This window comes from Haliotis cracherodii, unplaced genomic scaffold (genome assembly GCF_022045235.1).
Source record: "Haliotis cracherodii isolate W230 unplaced genomic scaffold, xgHalCrac1.p SCAF_13, whole genome shotgun sequence".
Classification (NCBI taxonomy): Eukaryota; Metazoa; Mollusca; class Gastropoda; order Lepetellida; family Haliotidae; genus Haliotis; species Haliotis cracherodii.
In genome coordinates this window covers 22,625,245-22,641,577 of record NW_027266268.1, presented here as the reverse complement: position 1 = coordinate 22,641,577, position 16,333 = coordinate 22,625,245, and the positions used below count along the sequence as shown (strand labels likewise).

The following is a 16,333-nucleotide window of genomic DNA, read 5'->3' as shown; positions in this document are numbered from 1 at the left end:
TGTTAAATCAGCCTGAAGAAATGGAATAGATGCAGATCTCGACATCTGGAACCATATAACGTTATATGTTTTATAACAAATAAAAATCAACCGAATCAGTAAATTCACCAAATAAACACACACACAAAAATAATTAGTATAAACACTTCATTCTTTGAACGTTCTCTAAATTTATTTCAAAACAGTTCAGGACACACTGAAAAGAAATGTCACAAAAATAGCTTTAAGTTAGCATGTTCGATCTATTGGTGTTATTCAAATTCACACTATTAATTCCACGAAATATGTATACCAGTGAGCCGAAACTCATTTATATTCTGTGCGCTTGTGTATGACTCATACGACGGAGTTATCTGCCCCTGACGAGCACTTGTTGATAAGACATTTCCTAAAATACCGTCACGACTACAGCTACTTAGTGACATAATTGTACATAATGATACACAAGATGTCGCTATGTGTGTGTGTGTGTTCATAGTTGGTACATTTCTCTCGAATTGAAGATAAAAATGCAACAATAATCACGTGACCATCCATCAAGATGGCGGACGAGGGTGTACTTCCGCTCTTATGATGTAGATTGTGAAAAGAAGATTAACGTTCATCAAATGCTGAGGTGTCTTTGGAATATTTCGTGGAGCGCACCTGCTGTGTAGTTCCGGACGTGAATCTACAGACATGGGATCGCGTGTCAAGTATGTCGATACTGTTTTGTTCAAATACCTGCTTCCGTGTTGTTGGGGACACCTTTCATTTGTCATTGATAACGGTTCAGTTTTGACAACTGTTGCAAATACCGCAGGGGAGGAGTAGCGTGCTTGTTGTGCATGTAGCTTAACATTTCATTCATTGGGAAAATGTGCAATTTCAGTTATTGAATTAGGGTTGAGATAAAGTCAAAGGAATATATTCTGGAGAAATCACAATGACAGTGTTGTTAAGATTCCAGCTGGCATATAAATCGCAAAGTTTGCACGTTGTGGATCACATGACAGTATGCGTTCAATAAGTGGACAGTTTCATGTCAAGGTCCTTCTATTCAAGTTTAAGATACATATTTCTTTACAATATAATTTACCACATATTTTGAGTATCCTCTGGGCCTAATTATTCAAAGCCAAATGAACAGGTTAGATATTAGATAATGACAGGCATTCAGCTGGTGATGAAACTATGCTTGTGAAGATATCCAGTAACTTTAATATTTATGAACAATACTTTCTTGCAAGTCAGTGCAGGGTTTTAACTTGACCTACCAAATAGGGCTGGGACAGGTCCAAATTTACTACCCGGGTACCCACCATCCTATTACCTGACCCTACCCGGGTACCCCCTGTAGATATTTAGAGATAGGTACAAACTGTTGGATTTGGAAAAGTTTGACCGTAGCCATGGCAAAATGTATTCAGATACACGTGTAAAACGATCTGGTCATGCATACACTGAAGTTTAATGTGTGAGGTTTTATCTTTATTCAAACATATAAAAGTACGAAGGAATGGGTACATTGTCAGAAAGAAATGGGAACATTAGTGTCTTATATTGTAACCAGAGTTTCAGATAATTTTTGTCAATAAACAATATATATCACGTGACTAACCACGGGTCCGGGTAGTTCTGCGGGCATGGTGGGTACCCGGGTCCTACTCAGGACCCACCCGACCCGAGTTACCCGTCCCAGCTCTACTACCAAACTAGGGCTCCAGGGAAACCCCAATACTAAATTTGAGGGTCCTGTAAAGTAATAAAATTATGTAGTGTACTGTATTGTAAGATTTCATAATTGCTTAAATTAAAGGACCTTTATGTTTCTTGTCAAGAATTTGGTAGAATGGCATGGTAGGTTATCCTTGTGAGTCTCGCATGCCAAGTCACCCATGACACAGTACCTGTGTCAGTGTTAGAAATTGGCACTTGTCCTGTAGTCCTTGCCAAACTACCCAATAGTTAAGGTATCATAAGGACTAGTAGAAATTTGCCATTTTCAAGGGTCTTCCTACATGTTATCATTATAAGGACTAGTGGACAAAAAATATTAGTTTCTACCCTTGTGTGTCCATTGAATGGTGAAATTATGGGGAATGTGTCGATTGATACCCAAAATATCTCTATCCCCCAAATTTAACATGTCTTAAGTGAGAGTGGGGCCTTAGAGCATACACTGTCTTCTTATTCCAAGAACATAATACTTCATGGGCAATGGATATACAGGAAATATCAGCTGTTTCATTTGATCCATGGTGATACTTGTGCCATCAACATGTTTAAACAATACTTCCTTTGTTTGTGTATTGTTTAACTCGGCAAAATTCCACCTATATGACGGCGGTCTGTACAACACCTCTTTTCCTGTAACAATACAAGAGTTTATTTATTTACCAGGCATAGAGAAACAAAACACGTCCATTTGCTTTGATATTAAAGGCATCTTCTGGGGGCAAGTGGGTTTTTTTGATGTGTGTGTGTGTCATCGTGTCTTCTTACACAAGTTATTGCAATTTGGGGTAGTGAACATTTTATGTTGAAAACAAATTTTCTACCTCTGAAACACTCATCTTGTACATTCCACATCCCCCCGTCTCCTCCAGAGAATATAAAAAGATAAATATTGTGTCAGAGAATTTATATTTTGTATGACAGAAGCAAAATAAATTCTTCATCTGAATCTCTTAAAAACTTCCATGCTATTCACACCCAAACCCAGAATATCGAGTGATCAGTTCCTTCGATTCCTTCGTCTTCAACTATAATGTTACACAACATGGTCAGAGTAAGAATAATCTTCAAGGTGATTGGTAAACGGTTGCTGATAATCCTGATTCAACATTTTTCAGTGGACACAGTTACCATTACTTATCAGCTTTGTCATGACAGTAATGATTACTCCTCAGTTGACATGTTAAGTTACTCTAGTAGAGTTCTCTTGTAGTCTTGCAGTGCACCTGTACTAAGCAAGCATCTGCCACTTGTAGAAGTAGGGGATAACAAGGGATAAGGGATCATAAGACTTACATCGGAACAACGAGAGATAGGGTTGTCTCAATACACAGATGCATTGCAACTTTACACCAGGTGATATGATACAACACCTACCCATGTGTCTGTCCAGTCATGTTGTAATTCTGTATCGATTTTCAAAAAGTAACATTTACTACATTTTGCAATAGGCCTAACCTGGGCAACACCATCTAGGATTCCAAGTTAAGTGCCCTTGGCAAGCAAATTGGGACAAAATAGTGATATTGTTCAAAATTTGTTTACTAATGTTGTTGTTTTCGTAATTTTTAAAAAGTGGGAATTGTTTAATTGAAATTTGGAATTTAATCATTTGCTGCATCTGATCAGGTCCAGACAACGCCCTGATCATGAATGGTTCTCATGAAGTACAACTGAATACTAACCAACATTCCACTCAGTGACATGAATCAAAGGAGGATATGACTTTCATCAATGGATGAGGAGGAAAATCTGATAGTTATATATTTCCTTAATGCATTATGTCTGATAACTTGACTAGCCATCAGATCTTTTGTCAGTACATGTCATTGTTAAATACATGTGACAGTTCCTTGTAAATATTTTTGTTGTCCCTGAAAGCACTTGATGACATTTGTTCTGCAGTATGGTATTCTGATATTGTGAAGATGTGTCTAATTCCACGAACAATGAGAGTATATTAAATCATTTCCCAGTGGTAGTTTAAGAGTTGTCTTTCCCTGTCTCCTATGTGACAAGGTCCAAGGCACTCATCTATGACAGATTCAATGGTTATTGTGCAGTTATTGTAACAAAGAAACTCTGACTTGAAGCAGTGGCTATATTCTAGGGTTGTTCTGCCACTCCCAGCAATACTGCAGTTAACAGATATCCTGCCAAGCCTTTGTCTAATTATTGCATAAGATGAGAATATTGCATAAAATGAGAATCTCATTTCCACCATGGTGATGTCAGCTCAGTATATGTCCTGTTCGCTCCATCCTTGTTCTGAAAGCTGACTTATATGGGGGATCGGGAGTTCATTGTTCTTCTTGATAGATCTTGATAAAAGGGAGTAAAAAAAATAAATGTAAAATAAATTATTGTAGTAATCACAATTCTGTAATCATGGTAATAAATTTGGCAATTATTATGTTTTTAAAAAAATCTACTTTGTTATTTCCACCTCCAACTCCACCCCACCCCATCCCAACCCCGGCCTTCAGGTATTTTGGTGAAATAAATATGTAAAACTTGTTACTAAATTGGTTTCGTCTATGGTCTGACACCATTTTCTAGACTTCACTATTGTGACTGTAAATCACAGGTTTTCAGTCTGGTCAGAAGCGAACTGAATCCAGAGTACAGCATCATTTGCCACAGTCGTGATGGTCACTCTGTCTCATATCGTGCTTATCAAGATTGTGAAGATGTGGCTGTAGGTTATCTCAAGAAAGTCATGTGATAACTTATCATATAGCCACAAGTCTTATTGCTGACTTGACATGCTGAATGTGAATCCTGAAATTGTCTGCAGGGTTGAAAGAAAGGGACCGTTATTTCAAAACCATAGTGTTTCAAGTACATGTGTAAAATAATTACTAGATTGAATTTGAAGTTCTTTGGTAATAATTGACTAATAGTAATACGATGTTGAAGTCCCCAGGTTTTGTATTTTTTAGTCTTAACACTGAAGTATAGGTTGGTATTGATCTGTGTATCACCTTAGATATCTCGATAAGATACATATCACGATACAGACTTACGATATCCCGATACACCACAACAGATACTGAATAGTAAGCAATGATAAAATCACAGAAATACAACTCTATAACTTCTTGAGTCATACATTTGTTTATTATTGCGTCAACAGACATAAACAAAAAATATGAGAACAAAATATCAAACAGTTCTTTTAGGCAATGGGATGGTTATTGAATACTTACTGTGAGTGCTATGCTACTTACATCATTATGGGAGGTAACTCCATCAGTTCCTGTTCTATTTATGGCTTGTCCCGTTCTCGCAAACTGACAATTCAAGTATCCTCTGTACCTAAGTATCAATGACATTGTAGGTATTGGTGAATCGTTACGGCACTACAATATTTCCTCGCTAATTGAGGTCTTAGAAATTATGACTTATGCAAGGAAAATGATTTTACAATAATAGTATCAATGCAAATTATCCAGGGAGCAACATTTTTTCAAGCATGCATCAGGCACTCTTTACGACAATGCTTGTCATAGGAGTCGACTATCAGGATCGGGTGGTCAGACTCGCTGACTTGGTTGATGCATGTCATCGATCCCAATTGCCTGGATCGATGCTCATGATGTCAATCACTTGATTGTCTGGTCCAAACTCGATTATTTACAGACCACCTTAATATAGCTGGAATATTGCTGAGTGTGGCGTTAAACAACCAACCAACCAACCAACCAACCGTTAGGGATTCCAGGATACACTGCTGATGTTTTCCAATATAAGATTAGCCCGAGTAGTATTGTTGATCAGCATGTGTAGTTTTCAGCAGTCGAAATTAAGCATGAAAGTCATGTGGTCATTATTGTAACTCTAAAGTGAAAAAAACCATTGGATTTAGATCCTGGTAGTCACACCGCCTGCTCAAAATGTAGGGGTTTCTTTTCATTACAGACTAGAAATGGATGAATTCATAATTATGTCTCCCCCAGAATGGAGGGAGACATATTGTTTTTGGCACGGTTCCCGTCGGCGTCGGCGTCGGCGTTCCCACCGTTTCCGGACCATAACTCAGAAACCGTTTAATATTTATTCGCGAAACTTTGTATACACATTAACCCAGCACTGAAGTGGTGCCTTTTGCTATTTAGAGATTTTTGACATTTTTATTTTTTCTCGTTTCCATGGAGATAAGTTGAACATAGACTCTGAATGGGGGTAAGCTTTGTTTCCTGACCATAACTCAGAAACCGTTTAATATTTTTTCGCGAAACTTTGTATACACATTAACCCAGCACTGAAGTGGTGCCTTTTGCTATTTAGAGATTTTTGACATTTTTATTTTTTCTCGTTTCCATGGAGATAAGTTGAACATAGGCTCTGAATGGGGGTAAGCTTTGTTTCCTGACCATAACTCAGAAACCGTTTAATATTTTTTCGCGAAACTTTGTATACACATTAACCCAGCACTGAAGTGGTGCCTTTTGCTATTTAGAGATTTTTGACATTTTTATTTTTTCTCGTTTCCATGGAGATAAGTTGAACATAGGCTCTGAATGGGGGTAAGCTTTGTTTCCTGACCATAACTCAGAAACCGTTTAATATTTTTTCGCGAAACTTTGTATACACATTAACCCAGCACTGAAGTGGTGCCCATTAGTTGTTTGAAATTTCTAGGAGTTCTATTTTTGTCTCTGTTATTTAGTAATGGAGGGTGGGAATGAAGAGATGGGGTTTAACGTGAAGTAAACGAATGAATGGGGGTTAGGGGAGTGGGGGGAGACATATGTTTTTACGAGTAAAAACACTTTCTAGTTTATTCATTGTGGTGAAATCCACATAAATATGAAAACTAAATGTCAAATTGAAAATGGCGGGCAGTAAACATGGTAAAAGTAATTTTGTGATAAAATCACATTCTTGGTCAATAATATGGACATGTAGACTCTGCCTCTGGACAAGTGAATTTTTACTGTTTATCTGTGCTTGGACAATTCTTCAAGGGCTGGTAAAAAGTTCTATCAGTTGAACGTGATAGGGGTCCAAATGGACACAGCAATGGAAAAGAACGAGAACCTATCAGTCATCAAGTTTTTGACTTTAGAGAGAAGTACTCCCCAAGAAATTCATGACCACATGTCACAAGTGTATGGGGATAAGTGCCCTAGATATTCCACTGTTAAACGTTGGGCAGCTATGTTTAAGGCTGGAATTATCAGTGCCTACTATGCTGATTTGCTTCATCGCCTGAGAGATTCTATCAAAGAAAAGCTGTGAGGAATGCTGACTGCTGGAGTTCTAATATTTCATGACAATGCCTCTTCTCACACCTTTCAACTTGCAAAGGCTGCTGTGTGACAATGTGGTTTCGAAGAGCTTCTTCACCGTCCATACTCGCCAGACCTGACACCAAGTTATTGTCACCTGTTTCCTAAACTGAAAGGACACCATTGTGGAAAGTGCTATGACGACAAGAATTACCTCAAAGCTGTTGTGAATGGGTTTTTCAGGGTGGCTTCAGAAAACTTCTTTCTTCCTGCCTGGAATTGAAAAGCTTCACTATCGATATGAGAAGTGTGTTGAAAAGCAGGGAGATTATGTTGAATTTTTTTTTTAAAAAACACTTTCACAATTATTGGTTTTGTTGTTTAGGCTTTACCATGTTGACCAGCCCTCATAGTATTGTGTTTAAGACCTGTATTGCCCTGTTTAGGCCCTCATTAACATGATAAAGTTGACACGATATGACAGAATTATGAGTTTAGTCAGTGTTTGTTAGGTAAAAAAAAGCCAGTTACAGGTATTACAGGACATTACAATAAATATACTGGTCTGCAAGGTCTCCCGCGATTGTAGCTTGATAATCACGTGACACAGGACACACTATACATACAGCATAGCCTCTGTTCTGTAGCAGACAGATTTTCTTCTCTTCATTTACAAGGTACATTTTCAGTGTTGTATGAAGCATGAATGTCAATGGGTCCTTGTTTGTGGGTTGCTTGGTTTGTTGTTTTACGCCGCACTCAGCAATATTCCAGCTATATGACGGCGGTCTATAAATAGTAGAGTCTGGACCAGACAATCCAGTGATTGATACACATTGTACCTATCTCGGGAATTGAACCCGGGTTTTCAGCATGACGAGCATACACTTTAACCACTTGGCTACCAGAACCATTCAAAACCTGGATTGCCCCAATTATGTTTCTTGGTTTGTCAGCACCACACTGTGCTCATGGGTTTCACCAAAGGGATAAATATCTGAGACCTGAATCACGTCAGGCTCTCCTACTACATTATTAAACTAAACATGTTACTGGAGTACTGTTGAAAGGGTGTTAAACCCAACTCACTCACTTGTATTGTGTATGATATCACAGCATCATGTTTCGTTCTCTCATTCTCCCATGATGTTTTGGCCTGTATCTGACAGATGAAGTGTAAGATGGCCATCTGTGGCTGAAAGTTCCGCTGACCACAGAGTTCCAAACACATAGCCTTTGACATTTCAGATTATTCATGACTCATTATATTGTTCACTGGGAGTCAGAAATATTTGAGTCCTGGGTCCTGTTCCACAAAGTGATCGTAGCGCTACGACTGTCGGAAGCCTATGCTAAAGAATGGGAGTTACGATCATCTTAGCGCTACGATCGCTTTGTGGAACGGGGCCCTGGCCCTGGCATCAGATAAGCTGAGGATTTGTGTAAATAATCAAAACAAATCGTAATTACCAAATTATTTATCAGTTGCTTCCACACAAACATCCATGAAAATATTCAACCCCCAAATAATATTGTGACACTGTATAATTACCAGATGTATCCATGTATCAACTTGTGTGTGCTATATTTCTTCACAGATCTGTATTTACTGATTGAATGCAGGCATCACATATACATTAACTCTTGTATACCCTCAGCCAGTAATGGCTGCTAGTGACAACATGTCACCCGATCTACTGAAAGACCATATTCAGAGCTGGCATCTGATTGCTGAACATAAATATGTAATTAGTTATGATGTGATGTCATGTATGATAATGATATGAATGCAATGCTAATGAAAGAACAGATTAATAATGCTGCCTTCAGTTTATCATCCACATATAATAATTTTATTAGGGGATTAGTTCCACATGATTGAATGCTGACTGAATACCTGTGTTCCCTTTCCCATAATGGACTAATCCTTTATACACAATTTACAAAGACCAGTATATCAGTGGTAGATAAAGAAATGTGAATACATAGCAACCTGTCTTCATGGTCTTGTCTCATAACATGAAGTGCAATGCAAATAAATGAAGAGATTAATAACCTCCGAAAATAACCTAATAATTTGCTTCTGTCAATCTGTTAACAAATGGTCCGAAGTTAGTCAGCTTGTTGTAAGTGCAGGCACAATGAGCCATAGGTAGGTAGCTTGAGTGCCCCAGGAGGCAGGGGAGTGTAGGCTGTATATCTATAGATATGACCCAAGAAATGAAAACAATAATGGCCGTAAATTGCAAGATTGACTAACACTGCACACATGACAACAATTAAAATCTAAATCTGTACTATCTTATTTTATTTTACTTCCGACCGACTGAATAATATCTCTCTCTCTCTCTCTCTCTCTCTCTCCTCTCTCTCTCTCTCTCTCTCTCTCTCTCTCTCTCTCTCTCTCTCTCTCTCTCTCTCTACTGTATCACAATACACATTTACCTGACCATGAATTTTCTCTCACAAGTCACAACAGATAAGCTCTTGAAGGACAAAATAAACATCTGTACTATCTTATTTCATTTTATTTCTCGCTTTCCAACCATGAATATACTCACTCACTCAAGGTGTCACAATACACATTTGCCTGTCATTGTCAATACTCATCCCCAGCACTGTAGGCTACGTCATGTTCTCCATATGAACATGATGAAGCCCCAGCCTTGCTGCATGCAAGTCTAAGGTTGTAGTGACTATCAGTGTCATGCTTGGGTAATCATTAACTGCAAGATTGACAGTCATCAAAGACTCATCATAAAATCTCAGACGAAAGGTAAACAAAGCAGAGTTTTAAGTCCCTGACTCTTAACTTGCCAGGACAGCCAATTAACCTAAACCAAGCCGACATTACAGTGTGAAGTCGGAGGCCTTGCTAGATGCCTACAGTGAGCCTGTGCAGTCCTGCTTGGGCAACTCCGGCCAGTATTGCCAGGGGACATACAGGTGTTAACACTGTGGGATTACTTTACAGGAGCTGTCACAGTGATGTATTCCTTTCACTTGGGACATTCACATCCTAACACGACATAACCCGTAATAAGATTGGTTTGGGTTCCACATTCCTGACTAATGTGATCATAAAATGTCAAAAGGTTAAGCTTTTTGTCATAATAGTACCATATTCACCATAATAAGTGCCCTAGGTGCTGAGAGTGAGATAACTGACAAAGGAGCATGCTTATTAAAACCATACGCAACGAGTTAAATTTATTTTCAGAGATATAGGTAGTGAATGAACTTAGTTCAAACATCCATTAAACCAAAACATTTCGATAATAGTCACTTGTCAATTATATACCCCTTCAGCGCTGCTGGTTTCTGTAACCATGGTAACAAATGTTTAACATTCACAAGAAAGTATGGACACTTGTCGGTCTTAGGCAGTTCTAAAGATTTCTTACAGATTGGTCTAGATGTTGTTTATTTTTGGAACAGGGTGCTTAATACAACAGTTATAGTATATTTTTAGTAATATTTGTAACATGTTGTATATAAGGATTTCTGTGAAAGTAAGAAACATTTTTGCCGATGATGATGATGATGATGATTTAGATGATGATGATGATGATTTAGATGATGATGATGACAATAGTAATGATGATAATAATAATTCGAATGATTACAGTTGGGCTCTACAGCCTTTCAGCTTAGAACCCTAATAATACTACTAATAATGTGTGTACTTATTATACGCTAGCCCTGATACACACGGTGCATGCTCAAAGCGTATACACTACCAGCATGAAGCTGATGGATATAGGAAGTGCAAGTTGCTCATTAAGGAATTGCCTTGACAGAAACTGTAAGCATGGTAAGTGGACAAGTACTGGTATATTTAGCATTGTTTTGATGGGTTGTGAGTATAGATGTTTACTTGTCCTCATTCAAGAAAATTGTCAATGTCTGCTTGTCCTGAGTGGAGGTTACTTTTCGAAATTTTGTGCCCACAATCTGGCCAAATCTGGTAAATCATGGAAATGGGATGAACAGCTGAAGATATGTGACAAGATGTTTTCTGGCAAATATTTGTCTTTGGAAACTTGAGTTTAATTTCTGGTAAATTATTTACCTGAACAAGTTAAACAAAAAATTCTAACGAGAATTTATCTGTCAGTGTTCCACACCAGGGTTTGGGGTGGGGGGTGTTGATAGTGGTTGGGATTTGGAAGGGGATGTTAGGGATGGGGAGGTGGACAGGTGTGTAGGTCAGCAATGTGTAGGAGTGAGTGAGTTTGGTTTTACGCCGCTTTTAGCAATATTCCAGCAATATCCCGGCGGGGGACACCAGAAATGGGCTTCACACATTGTACCCATGTCGGGAATCGAACCCGGGTCCTCGGCGTGACGAGCGAACGCTTTAACCACTAGGCTACCCGACCGCCCCGCAATGTGTAGGATAGATAGTGTCACACACCTGAATTATCTCCTCAGAACTCCCAAGTTCAGTGTTACCAGTGATGTTCCAACCAATGATATCACTCCCATGAAAGTTTGAATTTGATCCGTCACAGCAGCCATATTGAAAAATCTATTTAAGGTTATCACTTGGCCTTTTTTGTTCAGAACAAAATTTGGCATTTGTTTACCAGTAGTTTCCACAGGGTTGTTTTTTGGTTGTTGTTGTTTTTTGTAATGTTTTGAATTTTGTATTGTTTTGACCTTGCTCTTTGATACTCACTCATTGGACATTTTGCTGAGGTAGCTTAACGTTGGCGTGTATGTTTCTCCTGATGATGACATCATATTTTGTTCAAATCAAAAAGACCGCATCCTTGGTCTTGTGGAAGGTCTGGGGTCTGGGGATCAATCAAGGTGCGCCATACCAAAAGACGTTAAAACACGATACTTGTTATTACCCTGCCTGGCACTCAAATTTGGAGCTTAAACTCGTCATCGGTTTACTGTGTCTTAGTGGGGTTTTTATGTTAAACTGTGGCATGGTATGCCAGTTGGCTAGCACTAAAAATATAAGTGCAATAATCTTGGACACAATGTTAAACCCCATTTCACCTCACCTCATATCATGAAATTCTAGTTTTATTTTTAAGTCCTCAGTATTTATGTACAAAGGCTTTGATTATCAGTGCTGACAGTTACAGCAACCTGTTTCAAGTGTGTCAGTGTTGACATTTTGAACTTGTGACTTTATGTCTAGGTGAGCTGCAGTGCCATGGCACTATTTGTTAGGGGTTTTATTACTGGCCATGATTGACAGCTGGCGTCAGCATTAAGACTGAAATGGAAACACATTTGAACCATGTTCAGGGTTGTTTGTTTTGTTTCTATTCAGAGAGAACCCGGTGAAGTTGTTCGAAGTGTTTGTGGAGGTGGCCAAGCCTGAAGCTGGGCAGGGTGAGTTTCATATACATGTTACCATGGCTACAGGGAACATTGTAAAATGAATTTGTGCTGCAATCTGATTGGTTGAAAAACAGAAATCTTTTAGTCGTCATGGTCATTATAATCCTTAATGTAATAGCTATTTTGTCAAGCTGTTTTTTTCAAGGGTTTTTTAAGTCTGACACTGACAAAAACAATAAGAATTATAATGTTTTATCAAAATTTTTCAGAAGAACCATAATTTCTCTGGGTGTTTTAACCAGGCTGGTTTCCTAATCATAAACCAAGGTGTGGAATAAATAAGAAAAATCTGTCCTAATAAGAAATATATTGGGATATAATGTTTTGGCACTATTTAGCTGTAAGAAAAATGGTCATTGGATTCCAATTATTTCATGCGTCTTGATTTTTTCAGATGCTTTCATCCTGCAGCAGTATCCTCCAGAGTATGATGATGCGGTGAGTTGCATCGTTATGTTTAGCTCATCTGACTGTTTGGCTCGATTGGTGCGACCGCGTCATACCAAAAGACGTTAATAGATGGTACTTGTTGTCACCCTTCTTGGCGCTTGGCATTATGGGGCTAAAACATGGACTAGTCGGCAGAGAGGCAGTATCCCGTGTCTGAGTAGTGTATTCATGTGAAACTGCGGCATGGTATCTCAGTGGGCTAGCACTATAAAATCACCAAATGACTATTTTGTGTTACAGGAAACACAATGCTAACCCACTCTGTGAAGTTTTTACTTACTATCAACATGTAAAACAAGGCTTCTGTAAACAATAGAAATGTTTTAAGTATTTCATTCTCGAATTTTAAAGTTGCATTTTCATTTCACGACCATACTTGTACATGTTGTACAACAGAGACAGTTTTCACCATTTTGGCTGGACTTGGCAGGTCAAATTGTATCCCAGTTAGACCTGCATATGTAATTATTATGGTGACTGTAGTGGACCTTTTGGTTCCCACATGGGGCATGGGACATGTGGGAACTGCAGTGCAGAATACGTCTGGTGTAACCATGGAAACAGCAGACTTATCAAGGATTTGATGGTTACCATGGTTACCAATGGATCGCCTGACTGGTCATGTGTCATGGACCTCAAGGTCATGGATTATTATTTCAGAATTGACTTCAATACTTTTTGTGTTAATGGAGGTATAAATGTGAAAAAACAGTGTGCATTCTCTTTAAATCTGCCTTTTTTACTCAAAAGTGTGACTAGGTAGACACAATTTTATGGATAACACCTTCTTTAATATTGTAAAATGCGACGTTTCGGTATAGATCCTTATACCATTGTCAAGCAGGACTGAATGAGGGACAAATTACGGAATATATATAGTAGGTGGAGGAGCTTTTTACAGTATCAAAGAAGTTCTTATCCATAAAATTGTGCCTACCTTGTCACCCATCAACTTCTAAGGAATGCCTATCAAACAAATCAAAGTGTGACACCAGTTTTGATGTGTGTACTCCAGATAATATACTGAAATCAATTCTTAAGAACAAGAAAGACATGTCAACAGTAATAACTTCACAGACTGCTTATGTAGCCATTAAGACAAGAAACCAGACAACAGTATGAAGCGGTGATAACACTCAGCACAGTAATGCACCCCAAGCCCTGCCCCTTCTATTACCGGCCCATGAAGATTCCGGGGTAGAATAGGTCTTCAGAACCCATGCTTGCCGTAAAAAGGTGACTAGGCTTGTCGTAAAATGCGATTAACGGGATCGGGTGGTCAGGCTCGCTGACTTGGTTGATGCATGTCATCGATCCCAATTGCGTGGATTGATGCTTGAGATATTAATCACTGGATTGTCTGGTCCAGATTCGATAAATTTACAGAGCGCCGTCATAAAGCTGTAATATTGCTGAGTGTAGCGTTAAATAACAACCAACCAACCAACCTTCTATTACCAGCTGATCAGGAAACAGTAGTCAGCTAGTGGGCATGGTTCAATATATTTTTTGGGCTGCTTGGTTAGCCCATCAAATGCCGGAGAATCACTTGCAATTTAAACATTAATGCTAAGGATGACTGTTTGCAATGCCTATATTTGATTATTTAGGAATATATACAGGCTGGCTTGAAATAGCTGGAATATTACGGTCTCAACAAGTGTTCCTCAATGAACGTGTTGATGCTGAGTGCATCAGTTGAATCAGGAAGTGATATGGCATGGTTGCAAGGAAAACTTTGTTCCTGTCATTGAGTGGTTTTGAAGTATTGTTATATTTAACTGTTCATGTTATGGCCAGGAGAGCATGTCAGGGTTGTTTGTGGTGAAGATTCAGTACACTACTGAATTAGATTGCTTGTCGGAACTATTTGATTCATGTAATGAGAAAAACAATGTTTGATTTTGTTTAATAAAAGAAAGCAATTTAAGATTCAGTGCTATTAATGGATATTTTGACCTTTTTCAGGAAGTACTTAAGACTATACCAAGGTTTGTCTACCCTTGTGAGATGGACTGGTGAGTTCAGTTATTTGTTATTTGTGTCTTCTTTTCTTTCCCACCTGTGAAGATTTGGGGTTGAATAGGCCTTCAGCAACCCATTCTTCCCGACATGGGTACTATGTGTGAAGCCCATTTCCGGTGTCCCCCGCCGTGATATTGCTGGAATATTGCTAAAAGCGGCGTAAAACCATACTCACTCACTCACCAGTTGCATGGATCGATGCTCATGAAGTCAATCACTGGATTGTTTGGTCCAGATTCGATTATTTACAGACCGCCGTCATATAGCTGGAATATTGGTGAGTTAAACAACAAACAACAAACAAACATCTTTCTTCTCTGGCCCAGGTGTGGTCTAGTGGTAGAGTGTCCGCCTGGAGAGCTGAAAGTCAGGGTGTTAAATCCCTGGGCCTCGTCATACCAAAAGATGTCAAAAGATGGTATTTGTTGTTACCCTGCCTGGCTCTCGGCCTTAAGGGGCTAAAACAAGGACTGGTCGGCTCGGAGTCAGTATACTGTGTCTGAGGGGGGTATTCATGTTAGTGGGCTAACACGATAAAATCGGCATAGGTCCAGACTAGTACAAGCAGCCACACACGCACATGCACGTCGCATTGTAAGTGCAATAATCTTGGACGCAACGTTAAACCCCATTTCACCTCACCTCACCTGGCATGCTACAATTTGCTCTGCCGAAAGTACTTACCGTATTCGTCGTAATAAGCGACCAGGGCGCTCTCAAAGTTAGAAATAGGGGGCTCTTATAAGAATATTATTTTGGTGAAAAAAAACAGAGTTGAAAGATAAATTTCATGGTTTATGCGGACAGCCTGAAATGTTTATGTAAGACAGATAGATACTGTTTTTCCAGAATTTAATTGTCCATAATTTAGGCGAATAAATAAGTTTGGGTACATTGATCAATCGGGGTGCTCAATGGGATTGTTCACTAGCCAATATCTTTGCAAATGTTGCCGTGGGCGCTTATTAGAGCGGGGCGCTTACGGTAGTTCCAAATTATGCATGAGAGGTATCAATTCTAAAGTGAGACGACCCCAAATCTCCTGATTGAAAGTATTAAGAAGTTGACATCCATAAGTCAAATTTAACTTTTATCTTTGAAACGATTCATTGTGGCCTTTAAGAGAGCTTTAGTTTGGCAAGTCATCTTGTATTTTTTTTAAAATAACTTTGTGAGGTAGACACATCTGATGGGATGATTCACTGTTTCAGCTCCAACGTAGATCACTTCACCTTCGTGTTGACGGACCAGGACAGTCAGTACAGGTTCGGCTTCTGTCGACATGCAACCGGCGCACAAACCTGCCTCTGTGTCATCAGGTAATATGTTCCGCATGTCTCGTACTCAGGGTTCGAACTGTCTTGAAATGACCTTGAATTTTCTAACTAATCCCAATCTCAAATATATTACCTAGAACTATTTGAAAATCAATGTTGATATCTGTTAACAATAACAATGAAAACAGTTTGTATGGATCTGTATTTAGTCAGTAACCATGGTAACCATAGCGTTATCTGCTATCCTGCTAATCATCTTCTGCTTTC

At 38.9% G+C, this 16,333-nt stretch overlaps 1 protein-coding gene across 3 annotated transcripts in view; it reads left to right on the top strand.

The window, feature by feature from the left end:
• Positions 1-468: 468 nt before the first annotated feature.
• Positions 469-16,333, top strand: part of LOC139459768 (DENN domain-containing protein 1B-like) — a 50,133-nt gene continuing 34,268 nt past the window's right edge. For 2 of the 3 annotated variants that reach the window (XM_071241431.1, XM_071241429.1), the window contains exons 1-5: positions 469-695; positions 12,244-12,305; positions 12,709-12,752; positions 14,733-14,782; positions 16,001-16,108. In XM_071241431.1, coding sequence (XP_071097532.1) covers positions 679-695; positions 12,244-12,305; positions 12,709-12,752; positions 14,733-14,782; positions 16,001-16,108 — 281 coding nt within the window. In that variant the 5' untranslated portion in view covers positions 469-678. The remainder of the gene's footprint in view (positions 696-12,243; positions 12,306-12,708; positions 12,753-14,732; positions 14,783-16,000; positions 16,109-16,333) is intronic. The other variant, XM_071241430.1, reaches the window with a different exon arrangement.